The sequence below is a fragment of the Lissotriton vulgaris genome, chromosome 9 (assembly GCF_964263255.1).
Source record: "Lissotriton vulgaris chromosome 9, aLisVul1.2, whole genome shotgun sequence".
In the NCBI taxonomy this organism is placed as follows: domain Eukaryota; kingdom Metazoa; phylum Chordata; class Amphibia; order Caudata; family Salamandridae; genus Lissotriton; species Lissotriton vulgaris.
Genome location: NC_141697.1, coordinates 127,283,980 through 127,303,548, shown reverse-complemented (window position 1 = coordinate 127,303,548; position 19,569 = coordinate 127,283,980). Strand labels below are relative to the sequence as shown.

The window sequence follows — 19,569 nt, the reverse complement described above, 5'->3', positions numbered from 1 at the left end:
ATGGGGGGGAGACTTCAACTTCATATTCGACCCTGACAGGGACCGTTCTGCGGGCCCTACTCGAAGACCAGTTGCGTCTGCTGTCTACATGAGAGCGGAAATGACGAAGCTGGACCTGGTGGATGTTTGGCGGGAAAAGCACCCTACGCAGGGCGGTTACACGCATTACTCAGCGTATCACAACATACACACTAGGATAGACTACTGGCTTGCCTCCTCCTCGGTACTGGGCGGCATCAGCTCGTGTGCAGTTCTCCCACGCACGTTATCGGATCATTCCCCGGTCCTGATCAGTCTTTCCACCGACAGAAAGGGGATCCCGCCTTATACCTGGCGTTTCCCGCCCTATGCGCTACTAGACGACGCCTTCCGAGGGGAATTGGCGGAAGATATAGAAAGGTTCTTTGCCACCAATACTAACTCCGTAGATAGCTTCTTCACTGTGTGGGAGGCCTTCAAAGTCTATATCAGGGGGATGGCCATGTCCAAACACTCCAGCGTCCTACGCTCCATTAGACGGGACCTCTCCGACTTGGAGAACAAGATGGCGGCCCTAGAGAGGGAACAGCCGGCGGACCCGGAAGGAGCGGCGGGGCGAGACCTAGTGCCCATGTTGGCGGAATATCACGCGCTTGCGGATAGAGAAGTCCTCTATATGGGAAAGTATGCCACGGCTCGGGCTTACGGGGAGGGGGAGAGACCGGGGGCCCTGCTGGCCCGTATGGCCAAGGGATCCCGCAAACTGTTAGTGGTGGATGAATTGCAGACCCCAGAGGGCGACCGGGTGGTTGAGGAAGACCAGATACTGGAGACGTTCCGACGATATTACTCGGAACTGTATCGTTCTAGGGCGGGGGGTGCGGAAACCGAGATTGACGACTACTTAGACTACATTTCGATGCCGTTCCTTAAGAACTCTGACAGGGAATTTCTAATGGCCCCCTTCCATGAGGATGAAATTCTGGATGCGCTGGGTGGCATGCGGTCGGGGAGTGCCCCGGGCTCTGACGGCCTCACGGCCGGCTTTTACAAAGCTTTCAAAGACCTATTACTTCCGCATCTGATGACCCTTTTTGACACAGTTTGTGAGGAGGGAGAAATGCCGCCCTCAATGCGGGAAGCTCTGCTGGTTACGGTCCCGAAACCGGGGAAGCCCTCGGACCACTGTGGATCGTACCGTCCGCTCAGCTTGCTGAACGTGGACGCGAAGCTCTATGCAAAGGCTCTGGCCAACAGACTCGCGCTGCTGGTCCCGGACCTGGTGGCGCCGGAACAATCGGGCTTCGTACCTAACAGGAACCTAACCTATAACATCCGCACTGTGCTGGGAACGATACAGCACGTGAAACAGGAGAATCCCGCCATCGCGATATTCCTAGATATGGAGAAGGCGTTCGACTCTGTCGAATGGCCGTTCATGATTAGGGTATTGCGCAAACTGGGGCTGGGAGAACCGTTTCTGCAGAGAATAGGGGCACTTTATTATCACCCTTCGGCCCGCTTGCGCCTCGGCGACAGGGTCTCGGAACCGATACACATCGGTAGAGGTACTCGACAGGGATGCCCCTTGTCCCCCCTGTTGTATGCACTGGTGGCTGAGCCACTGGCGTGTGCCATGCGGGAATACCATAGCCTGGAGGGTGTCAGCTTCCCCACATATAAGATTGGCATCTCGACTTATGCAGACGACACCTTACTGTATGTCCGGGACCCTGTGACCAATCTGTCGCCGATACTCAGGGAAGTGGTCCGCTTTGGGGCGCTGTCGGGACTCAAAGTGAACTGGGACAAGTCCATCGCTTTCCCCCTGACCCCAGTCACACAGCCGTTCGAGATGGAGTACCCCCTACAGTGGACGGACGACTCGGTGCGATACCTGGGCATCCGACTCCACACGGATACTGAGATCCTGATTCGCGACAACTACGGGGTCGCGTTTACCAAGCTGGTGGACGATGTGGACGCCTGGATTAAGCTCCCCCTCTCCTTGTTGGGCAGAATTGCCCTTATGAAGATGGTAGTGCTCCCCCGGTTCCTCTTCCTATTTGTCAATATCCCGGTGGTATTGTCGAAATCGTTCTTTAAGCGCTTAAACCAAGTCCTAGTCAAGCTCGCCTGGGGCGGAAAGCAACCACGTGTCAAATGGGCGACACTGGTGCTCCCGTGTGAAATGGGGGGACTGGGGGCGCCGGACCTGGAGCGCTACTACCGGGTGGCACAGGCGACCCATTTACATTCCTGGATCCATGGAGGTGCCCGCACTCCACATCTCATACTAGAGAAGTTGTTCGCCGATCCACTCCCCCTGCCAGCCACAATTTGTCTCCCAACAGACCGCGCAATTGGGCGGATGGACTCGCTTAAGGCGACGAACCATGCATGGCAAGCACTGCTGAGAGCACGGGGTTGCGCATTACTGTACTCCCCACAGATGCCGGTGGCCTGGGCCCTGTGGCTGGATCCGCTCAATGAGAAGGGGGTGACAGAGGCCTTGAAGGCCCTCGGCGTGCAAACAATGGAGGACTTGTTCACGGACGGTACGCTGAAAACCTGGGAGCAACTTCCCCCTGTCACCCCGGCTCCGTCGCTGCTGCAGAGGTTCCAGTATCACAGGATACGGTCGGCCTGCAGAGAAATACTAGGCCCCGCGCTACAGGAGCCAGAAGAGATCCCTGAACTGACATACATCATCAAAACGAAAACCCCGGCTAAATTGGTCTCTATGGTTAACAGGCTTGGGCCTTCATATCAGACATTACCCACTTCGGCCCCTAGGGCGGCGTGGGAGGCGGATCTCCAAACCCCCATAGACGATGCTATGTGGCGCTATTGCTGCGCCAACACCCGTAGGGTCTCGCTTAATGGCAGACACCGCCTGGTGCACTTCAAATTTCTACAGAGAGTATACTATACCCCGGAGCGACTTCACCGATACGGCCTACGTGGCTCCCCGGAGTGTGAGCGCTGCGGGACCGGTACCGCTGCTTTCTTACATTTAGCGTGGCTGTGCCCGGGGGTGAGTGCTTTCTGGGAGGAGGTCTTCGCGGAGCTGGAAAAGATTTTAGGGGAGCCGCTGTTGAGATCCCCATTGCTCGCGCTATTGGGCTTCTCCAAACCGCTAGCCCCTGCGTTGCGGAGATTAGTGGACGTAGCGTTGCTGTTGGCCAGAAGGGTGGTGGCATCGTGCTGGATGCGCGGGCCTCTACCCACCAAGACGAGATGGCTCAGGGATCTCCAGTATTGCTGCACTCAGACGGAATTGTACAGCGAGCTGCTGCCGCCCAAGAGTAGGCCGAAGTCCTTTTGGGATCTCTACAAGGAGTACAAACATAGAGGGGAGGTGGACGACAGTGACATGTCGGTAGCCGAAGAACATCAGGATGAGGAGTTAGAGAATGCTTTGGAACTGAGGCACTTACCGCAGGGGGGGCTTTAATGTTCTTCTGGGGGGTGGTGGGTCCAGGGAGGGTGTAGGCGATTGACGGGGAGGGAGGGTCGGGTGTGTCATGGCTTAGTGGACGGGGCTAGCGGGGGATGGGGGCAGGACATACACAGTGCATACACGACCTCACTCACACAGGAAGCGTCACTAAGACTCCTTCACGGTACTAAATAGCAAACGGGGAGGGCCCGGGGGGTGTTTAGGGGTAGTTTAGGTTATCTTTTCCCATTTCCACTTTTTCCCTTCCTGCCCTTTCCTGGTTCACGAAAGACCGTCCTACTGTGTCTCCATTCATTGGCCGTCGACTGCCCTGATACCAACCTGGGGGCCAACAGTGCACGATAACAGTGTGAGGTGTTGAATTATGCCATCAAGTTACGCCGCCGGGCCTCCGGGATGCCGGCACACAGGCTGTGTATAAGATTTAGTGGATCTGCGCTTGGGGCTTGTGTAAAGTTTTGTGCACTGTACGGTCGTACTGCAATGACAATGTATACTGGCAATTGGTGATACTCACAATAAAGGTCTTTTTCAAAAAAAAAAAAATTATTTTGGTCTGGACCTCTTGGCGAAACGATGTGGACTTTAGCTATCCCGGTCTCTTCAACACAGCCGCACCCGCTAGCTGTCTGAAACCTCTAGACGCCACGTCTACTGCTGCGTTGATCATTTCTGCTGAAGCAAGCTCACCCTCTCGCAATATCTGCCTTGCCTCAGATTTCGCAGGTTCTGGTAACATCTCAACATAGGGGGAGATGTCGGACCACATTTGCCTGTTGAATCTCCCTAATATCGCTAGGGAGTTCGCGGCTCGTACAGTGGTTGCTGCCATCGTGGAGACCTTCTTCCCGGTGGAATCCAAACGCCTACCATCTCTATCAGGTGGAGCCAATAGGTGAAGAGGGGTTAATGGACCGTCTTTGCGCCGCTTGAGCGACGACCGAATCAGCCTTAGGTTTCCCTATTAGGCATGCATAAGAGTTGTCCGGTGCCTTGTACTTTTTGTCTAACCGGGGCAATACAGCCGGAGTGGAATTGGGTGACGCCATAATTTTTAAACCTTCCTTCCACATGAAGACAATGATGGGCATAGTTTTGACTTGCCTTCGCGGCTGATCTTTAAAACCATAAAGAAAGCAATCATCCTTCTTGGTTTCTATCGGGATTAGGAATCTTTTAGTAGCTCTTTCCATCAGGAGATGGAAGCCTCCGATGTCTACTGGAGGCGAATTAGCCGCAGCTGGAGCAGAAGGTGATGGTGTCTGAATTTGGTAGTCATCCCACTCCGCAGACTAGATCTGTCATCCACCTTTCCTTCCTCTCTATCTTCATCCGTGGTGTTCGCTTCTTGAGAATGATGAGATGGTGCTGGAATATGTGGTCTTAGAGATTTCAAAGTGGATGCAGAGGCCTGCGGCATGAGAGAGGATGGGAGAGATCCCGCCGACTCATATGGAGGGAAACAAATATAGTAATCATCTAACATGTACTGTAAGTTATTAAGAAGGGCCAAAGGCATTTGTGCTGAGGGCACCGTGGCAGGAGCCTGATGTACAGATTCAGAGAACTGTTCCTCGTCTGGATCTTCCTCCTGATATTTAATAAGCAATTCAGATGGACTTGTTACAATGCGGAACCTGTTGTCTACATCAGACTGATCCTCATCATAATCGGAATCCAGCAATTGGTCAGGCAATTTAAGCGGTGATAGAGCTTGTAATGACGAGCCACGTATCTCAAGCAGAGAAGGTGTCGTAATCGGTTGGGCAAAAGAGACTGTAGATGGTGTGGAAGACCATACTTGTAGTTCAGTACACGTTGACAAAAGTGGCGTCGACGGTGCCGTCGAAGGAGATGGTGTCGACGAGACAGTTAACTTAAGCGATGATGTAATCTTCGTCGGCGATGTTTTCAACAACGAGGCATCCTTTGTCGACGATTTCTTCTTCGACAGGGCATTTTTCGTTGACGATGAAGCTGTCGACAATGAGGCAGTCTTCGTCGACGGTGGGATCTTTGACGTCGAGCCAGCCCTCGTCGACAGTGGGGTCGTTGACGTCGAGCCAGTCTTTGTCGACAGAGCACTCGTGGACGGGGTAGTCTTAGTCGACGGTGGGGTCGTCGACGTCGAGCAGTCTTCGTCGACGGAGCACTCATCGAAGGAATCTTACCTCCCTTTGTTATCGACGACAGAGCGTCGACGATTGAAGGCATTATCTTCGTCGACAAAATAGGTCTTACTACAGAGACCAGCGTCGATGGTGAAGAGGCTGACTACATTATCATCTTAGGCCTAGGTGATGAGAAGGTGACTGTCGACGTTGAAGTGGCATCGACGATGATAATCGACAATGATGGAGCCGACGACGACTCAGTCGACGACGTAGACTTTGTCTTCTGAGGAAAAACCTTCTCAGGAAGCCTCTTAGATGCCAAAGACTTTCCAGTCCTTTTAGGGGGCGATACAGATGATGATCCAGAATGTGGAGAAGCCTTTTTTTGCAGAAGGCAAGCCAGAGCCCTTGGAGGGCTGAGTTTTCCTCAACACCTTCGCCCCAGTGGAAGATAGATCTTCCTCAGTCATCCTCTTTCTTGAGGATGCAGATGAACCGGATGCCACGCTTCCCACTTCAGATAAGGGATTGTCCTGGTCTTTAATCTTCTGTAGCCACAGAAGAAGGCGTCCTTCCCTGTCCCCGAGGGTCTTCTGAGGGAAGGTCCTGCAGATTTTACACTCTCTCACCTCAGGATAAAGGCAGTAGATGCACTTTTTGTGGGGATCTTGTTTAAAAAGCCAGAGCTTCCCACAAGATTCACAAGGCCTGAAGAGAGATTTTTTTTAGTACATGACAGCTTGGATGAAGAAATCCAGTCAGAAAAGTTAAGTACTGAGCAGAGCGCAGGGAGACTCCCTTCACACGACGTGCAGTAGAAAATCTGAGAGCCTGAGCCTCTGGGGAGAACATTCTGGTGGGTGTTTTCATCTGACTAGCTGTAGTATGGTCTATAAAAAATGACTATGATAGTCATGAGTGTGGAAGTTTTTGCTCTTGTAGCTTAGGGCTACTTTACATCCTGGTTGTTTATTACAAAGTTTTGTGGTTATTATGTGCATGTTATTGCTTTTTTATGTACCGTGGGACTCCCACTCAGATGACGGGAAATGATTCAGGTATGTGAATCTATGAAAGACACCCCAATACTGGAGAAAATCTCATTCCCCTCACAGATCTATGCCTCACTAACCACCTGCGTAAGATTTGGGATAGACAGAGAATGTGCCCACGTTTTAAAGTGACCAGAGGTATAAGGCAAGGCAGTGTTGACCCCCTCCTCTTCGCTCTCTATATAAACGGGGTTGATAGAAGCTACAGGAAATAGCCTCAGGTTCTGAATTCTTTGCTTTCTCACCCCCTCCTTGGCGGTTGCTATTGCAGTGTTGTGGCTGTGTTGTGACTGTGCTCTGGCTGGTTTGATCAGCCAAGCTGAGACTGTTGCGCAGCATGTTACCCAGGGGGTTATATTTTCCTGCTGACTCTCTGTGGGCCGCCTCATCTCTCATGTGACTACTAGCCAGAGGCCTAGGAGGGCACAAGCACAAACGTCTTAGCAGTTAGAAAGAGAGGAGAGTGCTTCGGTGGTCAAACCAGGAGGGTGCGAGGACAGCAGACTGCACCAAGTACTAGCTTGGCGCCTCCAGTCACAGCGTTCAATCCCCAACAGGGCTCTGTACCGGGTGCGCCTGCCACGCAGGTTGACCTTTCGGACCAGTGTTCTCTCAACCTTGGCTTGCCTCACCTTGGAAGCGATGATTCAGCCTGCCACTTGGTCAGGCTCGCGCTACCAGGGCTTCCTTCTGGCTGGGGAATAGGGAAGCCAGGTAAGCAGTAAGCAATGAGGCAGCTGACACAGGGTAGAGTAAGTTAGAGCAGAGTTTTGAACAAACTTGAGCAGTAGGGTGATAAGCACCAGCGCAGAGGAGCGTAGGGGAGGCAGGGCAGCCTGCCCCTCCCATTTTTGGTGGTTTTTAGGGCATCTGGTTCCCCCCATAAGGACTGCTGGCTCTTGGGCCCCCACTCGGTTCTTCTGACTCTGCTCCTCTAGTGCCCACCTTAATAATAACGGTGCCTGCTGGCTCTGGTTCATCGTGGTTCGTGCTGGCTCCTAATATGTCCCAATATGTCATCCCTCCAATCATCCAGGTTGCTTCTAGCTAACAAGCCTGCTAACATATCCCAGCAACAGACCAGTGTAGAGGCAAGAAAGCGGGGATGCTTGAATTGCGGTGAAGTCTCAGTGTGCATCGCGGTGGGGGCCTGCGGGGGCTTGCCTGACCTGTGACGCTTCAGTTTCTGCCCAACAATGCAGCAGAGAAACGCCCCGCCTGGTCTTTGCTCGTCCCAGCTCCACGAGTTCTGGGCTCTGAGCCCCTAACTCGTTTCATGGCTCCGCTCGAATGGAGTGTTGGCGTAGCAGCTGGGGGGGGCTCTTTCTCTTTCCGCTGCGGCCGCACTTGATTCTTTAAAGGGCCATAATTGTTGTGACCCTCAGGCAGTAAGGCATGCAGAAGACAATTTTGTTTGTAATAGTTGGAGTTGTGTAGTAAGTGCCATGAATCTTTAGTACATTTGTTCAATCGCTGAGGAGAATAGCCACTTAAAAACAGTCAAGAAGCTGGTGTGGTAGGCAGATGTAGCAGGTCACCACCAATAGGAGTCTCAGCCAGCTACCACCATCCTTCTTTCCACAGGAATAGGCATTTTCCAGGAGAAATACAGTGTCCTATCATAGTTTGATAATCATAATTCCTAAAATCCAACAAAAAAATGATTTTGTTCTGGGGAAAGACATTTCGGCATCTCCATAATGAGTAGGGGAGAAAGAGCAGACCTAAGAGTTCAGTAAAAATCCCATTTGGAACCGAAAAAGAAAATAAAAACAAAAACGGATGCCTCACATCTGAAACTCAAGATTGAGTGCAATGGGTTTCTATGGGGGATGAGCAAAGGCCATGTGCCTAGAATGCACTGTGTACACAATTGGTAGCCGATAGCAGCTGGGTGGGATGGGCCAGAAGCCATGCAGGTTGCACAGCCCCCCTGCCCACCAAACTTGCTGTACTCGTCTAAGAATCAGGTGCAAGAGCTATGGGTTCAGGGTGTAGTCCCTTGCTGGAGACTAGGCCTCGCAACCACATAATGGAATATGCTATACAGAGCAGAAGGCTGTGGACATCTGCAATGGGCAAAACAGGCATATGGTATCACCAGTGAACAAATGGTCAGCTGTCAATCTTGCTCAGCTATACCCAAATGACTAAAAGCCATGCAAAGCTTGGTTGGGGAGGATGGAGCTGGCTGGACCAGGCCCTGTTTCTAGCCTGTGTCCCATTCAAATCACCAGCTCTCATCTGAAAGCTGTGTGTAAATGGTCTGAGAGCGACAGGGGCCTGCTGCAGTACATTCATATTTGATTAAAAGGATATAGGCAGAACAAAAGAAAATGAAAATAATTGAAAAGGAATTAAAGTTTACAAAAATAGTAGGAAAACAATATGGAAAAAAATAAAAGAACACTTCCATTTGTAAGTTGGACACCAGCAGAACTATACAGAATGCTCTATTGATAGACATTTGGTGTCTCTGACAGTAGTGTTTGGAGTAGGGCTTATGAGGGGTGGGAGGGGCTCAAAACTAAGGGAATTGACTGAAGGGTTGTATTGGCTCAACACATGACCACAAGCAAAGAGGAAATTATGCAGTGCAGGTAGATCTCCATTTGATCCCCTTGAACCTACTCAGGGACAGATGAAGAGATTTATATTACTTACATTGTTTTTGTAAAGTGCTTCTTCACCAAGGGGTATTAGAGCAATCTAACTGCATGTGGGAGAATATGCGTATAGGGAACATCAGGGATAATCAAACTGAAGCGAACCAAATGGTTGGAGAAGAACACATTGACAATGACAATAATAATAAAAATAATAATACAGCATTTTGTAAAGCGCGAACAGCTACCTCACGAGGAGGTGTCCCGGCACTAGAAGAACACAGTTGACCTGGAGGTTAGGAGTGAGGTAGTTTAGCGAGGTTGAGTGAAGAGCCAAGTTTTTAGCAACTTCTTGAAGCAAGATTCAGAGGGGGCTTGCTGAATTGCTGGGGGCAGGGCAATATGGGAAAGAGGAGGATAGCGAAAAATTGCTGATAGACGGATTTACTAACATATGAGCGAAGGGATTTTGCTACACCAGAGCGTTTGGCGAAAGAAAAATAGTTCAGTATTAGAATCAAGGGGGAGGAATGTGGGGGAAAAGTGGTCATATTAAAGCCAGGTTTCTTTCTGAATTTGTATTCTGAATTTCGGGAGCCCTACCATGGAGGAGACTACTGGAGGATTTTCTTGAGTAACCAGCAATTCAGTAAGATAGCAGGGTCTGACAGTGTGTAGCGCTAATGTCTACTAGTTTGAAGTAAAAAAATTACTTTTTATTATTTTTTCAAGTTTACTTTCGCGCATCCAGAGAAATGAAAACAAAAATATTTCATACATACATCATTTATTTAAAAAAGTTAACCTCTTAAGTGCTGCTGACGGCCAACAGTCGTCACGAGCACTACCTCCCCAGTGCTGCGCACGACCATTGGACGTCCATTCAGCACTAGTTCCAATGGACAGCGCAGCACTGGGGAGGGATATTTGCGAAGCAGCTAAGGTGATAAAAAGGTGATAACAGAAAAATCACATAGCTGGACTTTACAATGTTTTTATTGCTGTTTCCACTGAATGATACTGAGGGAGCAGGGTTTTATGTATCCTAATCTTTGGTGTAAATTAGATAACCCCTGGTACTGGTCGTATGGACCTTTGTCCACCGACAAAGAGAAATAAGGAGCAAACATCTACATAACAATAAATCAAAGACTTATCATTCAGTCAATAAAGAGTGATATAGTGTGAGCTAAATTGTTTTATTTTCAGATCTTTTAGTCTTTTATCTATTTATTCATTGGGCATTAATCTTTAGATTTTGGCATTAAAAGAGGATATAATCCATCAATCAATATTTGATTATAAAATAGAAGAAAAAGTGTGTTAGAATCCCGGTGAAAATGGTAAGAATACAAAAAGTGCTTTCCATGAAGGAATATCCCTAATCTAAATAAATTTGGGGAAAGGTGTCAGTTCATATACCCAATAAAGAGTTCTCATGAGAGAATCAATATGCAAAAATAGAGTCCGTGCATTATATGCTGGAAAATATTCTCAGTTCTAAGATATCAGCAGGCAGTTTAGTAAAATTTAAGTGAAGAAAAGGCATAAGACTCCGGTCAGAGAATCGGGGAAATGAGTCGGAATCTAGTATCTAGCTCTGGCTAACTATTCTAGAAACACACTAATATTAACAATAAATTCGAAGTTGCAACATTGTTTTCTTACATCTTCTTCACCCTCCAATAGAATATCAGCAAACAGATGGGAAAAAACAAACTCCCAATTTTTCTCGGAGAACCACATTAGGTTTTCAGCCATTGAACCTTGAAAAGTTCCAGACAGTTCTTCTCATGAATCATTTGTCTGGTCATCTCCTCTTCTCTATGTGAGAACTCACGATCAATGGTCTAATACATAACACACACTTATTTACTAGATAAACAGAAGGCTCCTGGAACAATACAACATATATAATGAAAGGAAAAACTTGCTTAACGTGGAAAACAGGCCTTTCACTATCAATTCATAATTGTTCAGTTAACATGGAATAAGCAGATAGGCTAACAAATCAGCACTTTTATTTGCAGGCCTACAACATTTAGGTATGATTACCCACTACATATTTTGGATTAACAATGTTTTAACTAAATTAAGATTCTGACATTATTAATAAGAGCAAGGCCACTGACTCATTATCAGTGAAATTCCCCTCCCACCCTCGCAGCTCCACCATTAAGGGAGGCCTGCCCCTGCTCTCTCGAGTGTTGGTTTGAGGTCCTCCTCCACCCGCAGGTTTCCCTGCGCCTTATCCCTGGTGGTCCAGTGGCTCTCTGTCTCCTTCCTGTCGCCACGCGATTCACTTGTTTTCCATCTACCCTCTTTTTTCACCTTTCTGCATTTCTGCTCTTTACTGAGCTATTTCTGCTTTATTCGCCCTTACTTTTCTCCCCTTTTCCTCCATTTCCTTTTCCCTTTTCCCACCCGTTTTTTCCCCGCCGCTGTTGCCCCGTGGCCCATCTCCCCCCAGCACGACCAGCGAGACCAATCCAGCTCCCCTCCCCGCTCCCGCCTGCCAAATGTCCAGCTCTCCCCGACCACTGCTTAATGGCAGCCATGCAGCGGGCGCGCCAAAGGCACGCCCGTATGCGACCCTACCGCAACGAGCGCCAGGAACCCTGGACCTCCACTCCACCAACGCTACAGCCCAACAACGCTTCACGAACTCAACCCAGGCCACAACAACAACTGCAAGCTAGCTTCATCGGCTGAAACTCGACCAGAATCACAGACGACCAGCTTACCTCGTCACTCAGCAACTCTACTCCAACCATCTCAGAAAATGACGACCCCCAACACAGCAGCCCGAACCCTGCAAAGGTGGACCTCCGACAGTGCCAAAACCCCCCCCTCAAGAAAAACAACAACACCCACGCCAAGAAAGCCAGATGGTTCACCACCAAACGTCGAGAGACCAGGCGCACCTGCCGCCGCCTCGAAAAGGCCTGGAGGAACACCAAATCCACAGAAACTCACAACAACTTCAGAGCTTCTACCAACGCACACAATAGCAAAGAACTCTTCAACATCATCAAGGAGTTCGGCCCTTCCCCTACCCCTCCTAATCCCATTAGTCCGGCCCAAGGATTAGAGGATGACACCTAAGGCGACATGGACGAGGAGCCCAGACCTTCTAGACCCTGGCGTCCACCAGCAAACAAAGGGACTACTGAGCCTCAAGGGCAGCTCTGATATGTTGGATCCGGAATTGCGTATGCACCCCCGATCATCTGGATACCTTCAGCGAAGGTCGCAGGCTACGTGGTGAGTAGGATTCATACCCCCATGGGAAAAAAACCCGTAGTAGCCTTCGGTCGGAGTGTCCGCGTCCCTCCCTAGAAGGGTAAGTTGCAATGACCCCAGATTTGGACCCTAGAATGGCAACCTTTATGGCCAAATTCATTAAGGACCCCAAGAAGGGTATAGATCGTTCATGGAAGGCATGCCAGGACAAGCTACCGAATGCCCTGGGGCCACTTACCATGATACTGGACAGAGAATGCCAAGAGCTCGGGTGCCCCGATATCCCCAGACGCCCTGTCAGGCTGGGCACAACGTGCGGTAGCCCAGGGAGGCTTGTTTGGCAAGCCTTTAATTAAAGAGCTTGGCAAGTTCATGAAAACTTTCACGTCGCATGATAAAGCTCAGTCTTCCATCAAGAAGGTTTCATCTCCCGGGTTTTTCATTGGGCCGGTCAAAGCAGGGGCTGCTTGACCGGGCAGGCCCCCCAAAACTCCAGGGGGCAAGGCTCCAGGCAAGGGCAGTACCAAAACCAGTCCCAGTATAATAACATCTACCCTTCATGTGGACGCAGATCCAGAGGTCGTGGCTTCACAGGAGGGGACTACTCTTCTACCACCGGTAAGTGTCTCTCCAGAGTCCTTTGTGTGAGTGCGGCTGGCTGGCCGATTTTGTGAGGATGTGGAAAATGGTGATGTCCGATGCTTGGGTGTTGAAAATGGTTCAGGGTTTTCAGATAAAGTTTTGCGTTAACCCCAAGCAGACTGTTCGACCCGAACTATACAGTTTTCTCGCCAAGCGATGGAATTGATCGACACAGAAGTTTCCAGCCTTTAACAGAAAGGGGCAATCCGCCGCACCATCTTGCATCCACAAGTTTTTCTAAGTAACATGTTCTTAGTGGCAAGACAGATGGGGGGCAATGCCAAGTCATGAAAGGGAATTCACCTCTTAAGAGACGTTCTGCGTCCAGCAGACTGGATGGTCCGTTTGGATTTAAAAAGATGCCTACTTGGCCATACCTATATTTCCACCTGACAAACATTTCCTTCAGTTTCTCTGGCAGCAACAAGTATACCAATTCACCACTCTTCCTTTCGGGCTCTCCTCTGCTCCTTGGTGATTCACGAAGGTGCTCAGACGAATCATTGTGTACCTTTGAGCATGAGGAACTCATCTCATTGTGTATTTAGACAACATGCTTCTGTTGGCCCAAGATCCATAGGTGCTTCGGGATCAGTTACAGCAAGCGGTCAGTCTCCTGGAGTATCCGGGGTTTGTGACAAACACCAAAAAATCACTTTTCGCTCTAGTTCAGAAGGTGACCTTCTTGGGTTTAGTCATAGACTCTACCGAGGCAACTCTCAGCCTTCCGTCACGGAAGCGGACCAAGATTCGCCACGAGTTAGTCAAACTTTGTCAATGGAAAGTGTTCCGCTTCGACAGCTTGCCCGTGTAGTGGGGCTTCTGTCGGCTTCTATCCAAGCAATATTTCCGGAGCCGCTGTATTATCGGGCCTTGCAACGCCTAAAAGCAAAACATTTGCGGAAGGGACTTCCTTATTCCCATCCAGATTCCCCGTCAGAGAAGGCATGGGAAGAGATTCGTTGGTGGCTTTCTCACATGGAAGCCTGGAATGGGAGAGCAATTTTCAGCTCGCCCCAGACCTGGTTATAGAGTCAGACACCAGCAGGTCAAGTTGGGGCCCCGGGTGTGGAGAGTTTTCCACAGGAAGTTCATGGTTTCCACAGGAACAGACCCTGCATATCAACTGTCTGGAACTGCTGGCAGGGTCTTTCGCCGTGAGGTGCTGGACCAAAGATCGGGTTCAGTCCTGAGTCCTATTAAAAATGGAAAACATATCGGTGGTCAGGTATATCAACTACCTGGGGGGCACCAGATAGAAGATGTTGTTGGATCTCGCGACAAATCTTTGGCAGTTTTGCCTAGAACATCAAATTTCGGTTTTGGCAGAGTATCTTTCCGGACGGGAGAATCAGGTGGCAGATTGGCAATCGCCTCACTTCAGAGATCCAAGTCTGTAGAAGTTGCATCCGGACATCTTTTTGCTGGTGGAGGGCCTTTGAGGTCCTCTCAGAGAATCTTTTTGCCTCAAGACTGGACCACCAGGTTCCTTGGTTTTTCAGCTGGAGGCCAGATCCCTTAGCAGTAGCCACAGATTCTTTCCTGCAGGATTGGATGCAGGAACAAGCTTATGCATTCCAGCCGTTTGCAATGATCATCCGGGTGTCTGCCCAGATCGCAGGCACAGGTAGTTCTCATCACACAAATTTTGGTGGTCGCAAGCCTGGGTTCCAGTTCTTCTGGAGCCTTCTCAGGATTTTTCAATTAGACTGCCCCACTTTCCAGAGTTGTTTCCAAGCCGCATCAGGGTCCCCATCATATGGTACTCAAAGGATCCCTACGCCTCATGGTGTGGAGGATTACCAGAGTAGATGGTCTAGCTCAGGCCTTTCGGAGTCGCTGAGGGCCTCTTGTCTAAGGCCTGGGCGGAGAGTACCATCAAGAGATCTCGATCAACCTTGCGAAGATGGCGTTGTTGGTGTGCGCGACGGGGTTGTGATCCCGTGGGTACAAACGTTGTCCAGATTTCGAATTTTCTGGCGAGTTCAGCCCAACAGGATTTAACCTATTGTTCACTGAACACTTTTTGAACCGCCATTTTAGCAGGTCATGTTCCAATGCAAGGAGCACCAGTTGGGGAACACCCTTTTGTTTGCTGCCTTCTCAGAGGGCTCCGGTTGTCTCTTCCCCCTGAACCACGATACTCGGAATTAAGGGATGTTAGTAGAGTACTCAACTTGTTTCAGTCATTGTCATCTAATGAATTCTTGTTGAGAAAGGAACTCTCGGCTAAACTAGAAAGGCTCCTTTGTCTAATCTCCTATAGGAGAGTGTCGGATGTAAGGGCCCTTGACATCACAGGCAGAGTTTTCTCCCCCAGGGGTCTCATTTACCATTGGACGTAGAATCAAGTGTCACACTAGGGTAATAGAGTACCCAAACTTTCCAGACTCCCCCAAACTGTGTGTGGTTCGCTGCTTGAAAGCTTATGAGGACATGCGTTTGGATCTCAGACCTCCGGGAGAGAGCCAGCTCTTGATTGCTCTCCGGAAACCTCATAAGGTGGATTTATCTCCTATGATCGCACGATGGATGCGATGGATCGTGCAGGAGGCAGGCATTAGTCTTCGCCAGTTCGGAGCTCATTCACCTCAGGGAGCGATGGCCTCAAAGGCGTTCACACTTGGGGCAAGATTGAAGGACATAATGAATGCAGCAGATTGGTCCTTGGATTCAACCTTCAAAGGTTTTATTTCAAGTCTATTATTGATATAGCTCATTTGGTGGCAAGTAAGCTTTAAACTAACATAATCCGAAGCCTCCGGTCCGGACATAGAATGAAAAATTTCCTAGCTATCGGAATGGAACGTTTCAAAAGGACTGTGAGGCGAGGATTATCCCACCCTTTGACATCTTTTCAAGAACGCCCGCCCGTTGGGAGTAAGTACGTTTTCTTTGGTCATATATCGATGGATGTAATTGCATGTATGGCAGTGGTTGGAATAGAAGATAGAACAATGGTTCTTGGCTCATTTTGTGAAACAGTTTCGAGTTACAAGATCATATGCCTTGTTAACTGGTATGCAAAGAAGTTTTGTCTTTGGACACTGTTGGTTTTTTCTAGTCTCTGATATTGTCTTTTTGTTCCAGGAGTGGATTCCGGTAAACAAGAAGGATAGAACAAGAGGTATGGCGTGACATGTGAAAGAATAGGATGGGAAACATGCTGAAGAGGGAGTATATGGTGGACTCAACTTTGAGATTGGTCCTTGGACTCAGGGATATGTTGTCCCTTCTCGGTTTCTTTTTGGTCACCAATTTCCCGAGGTTGTTTGGGAAATGTGATTGGGTTATGTGTTTAAAAATGGCTGCTATCAGAATAAAGTAAAGATAGATAAAGCATAATCCTCCAAATCCTTAATAGAACTGACACTTTCCGTTCCGATAGCTAGTACATTTTTCATTGGTTTACTGTGTTCTTCCTTTTGAACACAGGTGACACATCCAATGCACTGCATCCAACCCTAACTTCTTAGTCAAATTTGCAATGAGAGCATCGCCTATTAAAAAAAGCAAAAAAAAGTCCAACTGTAGGATTTAATGTTTGTAATTTGAATTGGCATTACAAACTCCTCAAGTGGTGAAAGTCTGAAATTTCCTTTGGGTGTTCGGTCACTTCTGCAATTTGAGAGCTTAAGGACAGAGTTATATTAAGGAAGTGAAGGTGAAAACGCCCTCAGTCTGTGCAGACACAGTTATTAACTGTACAACGAAGTAATATAAATTGATTTTTCAGAAAATGCAGACAAGTTTTATGTTGTAATTAAAAGTGTTTCTCAGAAGATTCAGCTAGGTATCCTTGTGGACCTAGAACTTCAAGTCATCAGGAATTCCCATATGTTTCAGTTTTAGTCAAAATATTGGTTTGGTGACTGTCAGATACAATAGACAGGTCAAAACTCAGCTGGAGCTTATGTACGAAATTTTTGGTCACTGCCTATAAAAACTAGACTACAGGGATTTTCATACCATGTGTAAACTCCCATTAGTTACTCATGTGCCCAGAGTTTTTGCAGTGTGAGTGGGTGGAAAAATTTGATTTTCAAAAACCATATGAGAAATAAGATGGCGGATCTGCATTTTTAAGCTTCAAATAAAACAGGCAAACCAAATGTTCGAATGAAATGTAAATAATCACAGACGTTGTGCAGATGACTCACCTGCTATATCATGCTTTAAGATATTCCAACTGGTATTTGGATACTCTCTGGAACTGCAGCCTAAGCCTTCATTGTGTGTTGTCACATTACTGTTCTTTTCAAAAGTCTCCAAGGATGGTGCACCCCTGTTCAAAATATTAAGCCCATGTTAGCATTCAAAGACGCGTCGATTAATGTATTCTTAAATGGCATGACATTTGTTTAAAGAGTAATATAGTCTGTTGTCAATTCTATACCAATCATTAAAGACAAGAGAGAAAGTAACAAGGAAAAGCACATACTTCCACCTACCCAACTCATCAAAAGGATGAACACAAGAAGTCAAATGCTGAGCCACTGATCAGTAACTCCTGTGAACTAGTATTTTATTACACAACTGAATTTCATTTTTAAGCTGGCAAACCGAATGTTCAAATAAAATGTAAATAATCACAAATGTTGTGCAGATGACCCACCTGCTATGTAATGCTTTAAGAAATTCTAACTGGTATTTGGATGCTCTTTGGAAGTGCAGCCTGAGCCTTCATTTTTTTTATTTGCACCTGGCCTTGGGGCAAATTTAGTTTGTCACTCAAGACTCATGTTTTCTAAAATATTATATGAAAAATATATATATATACACACCTACAAAGGGACTCTTGGTCAGTGATCTACTTTCAATGGTGTAGTTGTCATTTTCATTTTACCATCTACACCATATAACAGTGGCAAGGACTTTTGGTCAGTGACCTACTTTCAATGGTGTGTTCGATTGTCATTTTCATTCTATCATCCACACCATATAACAGTGGCAAACAGGTCAGTCAACTTCGGCCAAGGCCCCTCTCATCGTGAGTGCTTGAATCATGGTGAATCATTTCTGCATTCGGAATGGGAAGAGGCCGTACCATCGCCAAAAGGCGACTGTCACCTATCACCACCCTACAAAGTTATGTTTGATGATATATCGAGTGCACTAAGCTTTCTTTGCACACAATACTTCCTGCTGTTTGCAAATGTTTTAAACCAGATCTTATGTTAACAATATGTCACATTTTACATCTCTGCCTCCCACTCCACAGCTCATTGCCAAGGCAAGCTGCTATAAATATGGTTTCAGCTTTGCCCCAATGGTTTCACCCCTATGCATGATGCACAATGATGAAGATAATATCAAGTTCAATGCTGAAGCTTCGGATCCCACGTCAGTACCGAAAGGCGAGGATTATACTCAACTTTCTTTCTTTATTCATTCCGGCAGTGTTCAACTTAAAAAAACACCTTTCCCACCAAACACTGAGGAAAAAACAAAAAACAAAGGTTCAGCCAATCACAGCTAACGTTCCATCCATAACAATGACTATATCCTGGTCAACCTCTTCTTTCTTTCCTGCTTCCAGCCAGAGATAGGTAATTGATTTTCTTTCCTACAGAAGTTATCTTATTTATGTACTTTATTTTGCTGAAAATACACGTTTTTCCTTCACAGAGTCCATCTTTCCCCCCCATTGTAGATTCCTACAATTCAAATGGCGAGATCATGTTTACGAATTCAACACCCTACCGTTCAGCCTCTCTTCTTCCCCTTGGTGTTTTGCCAAGGTTTTTTTGAAGCCGGCCATAAAGCACTTCAGTGCCCAAGGTTATTGCCTGATCATCCACCTGGAAGATCTTCTACCAATGGATCAGAGTCCGGTCATCCTGGTGCTCCAACGGCAAACGGAGGGTTTAAGAATTTATCAACAAGAGTAAGTCACTCTTTACTCACTCCAGGCAGTCAATTTTTCTGGGTTTCGGGGTCAATTCTTAAGGAAAAACGCCAGGTCTTCCTATCTCGGAAAATCTAAAAAATTCGGCAGGAGCTTCATATGACATCGTCCAAGCATGCACCTTCGTTGACACAGATCGTGAGGGTGGAAGGTCTTCTATAGCCTTCGATTCAAGCAATCCTTCCAGGCCGGTCAAATTACAGGGCCCTTCTGCAGATCAAAGCCTCTAATCTCCGCAGGAGCGTCCAGTACTCGGAACAAGTCCCTCTGATGGAAAAGGTCAAGGACAAAATGAGGTGGTGGTTGGCGCACATGGAGGCCTAGAACAACCGGGTCATTTTCAGCTTGGGTCTGGTAATCGAGTCTGATGTGAGCAAGTCTGGATGGGGGGCTCACTATGGGGCCTTATTTACAGATGGGATATGGTTCGCAGAGGAGCAGGCATTGCATATCAATCATCTGGAGCCCATGACAGGCTCATTTGCGGTCCAATGCAGGACCAAAGACAAAGTGACTTTTTGTGTCCTGCTCAAGATGGACAAGAGCTCAGCAGTTCGCAACA

At 47.9% G+C, this 19,569-nt stretch overlaps 1 protein-coding gene across 2 annotated transcripts in view; it reads right to left on the bottom strand.

The window, feature by feature from the left end:
- Positions 1–19,569, bottom strand: part of EXD1 (exonuclease 3'-5' domain containing 1) — a 995,593-nt gene that overhangs the window by 744,854 nt on the left and 231,170 nt on the right. For both annotated transcript variants that reach the window (XM_086937165.1, XM_086937166.1), the window contains exon 5: positions 17,260–17,384. In XM_086937165.1, coding sequence (XP_086793291.1) covers positions 17,260–17,384 — 125 coding nt within the window. The remainder of the gene's footprint in view (positions 1–17,259; positions 17,385–19,569) is intronic.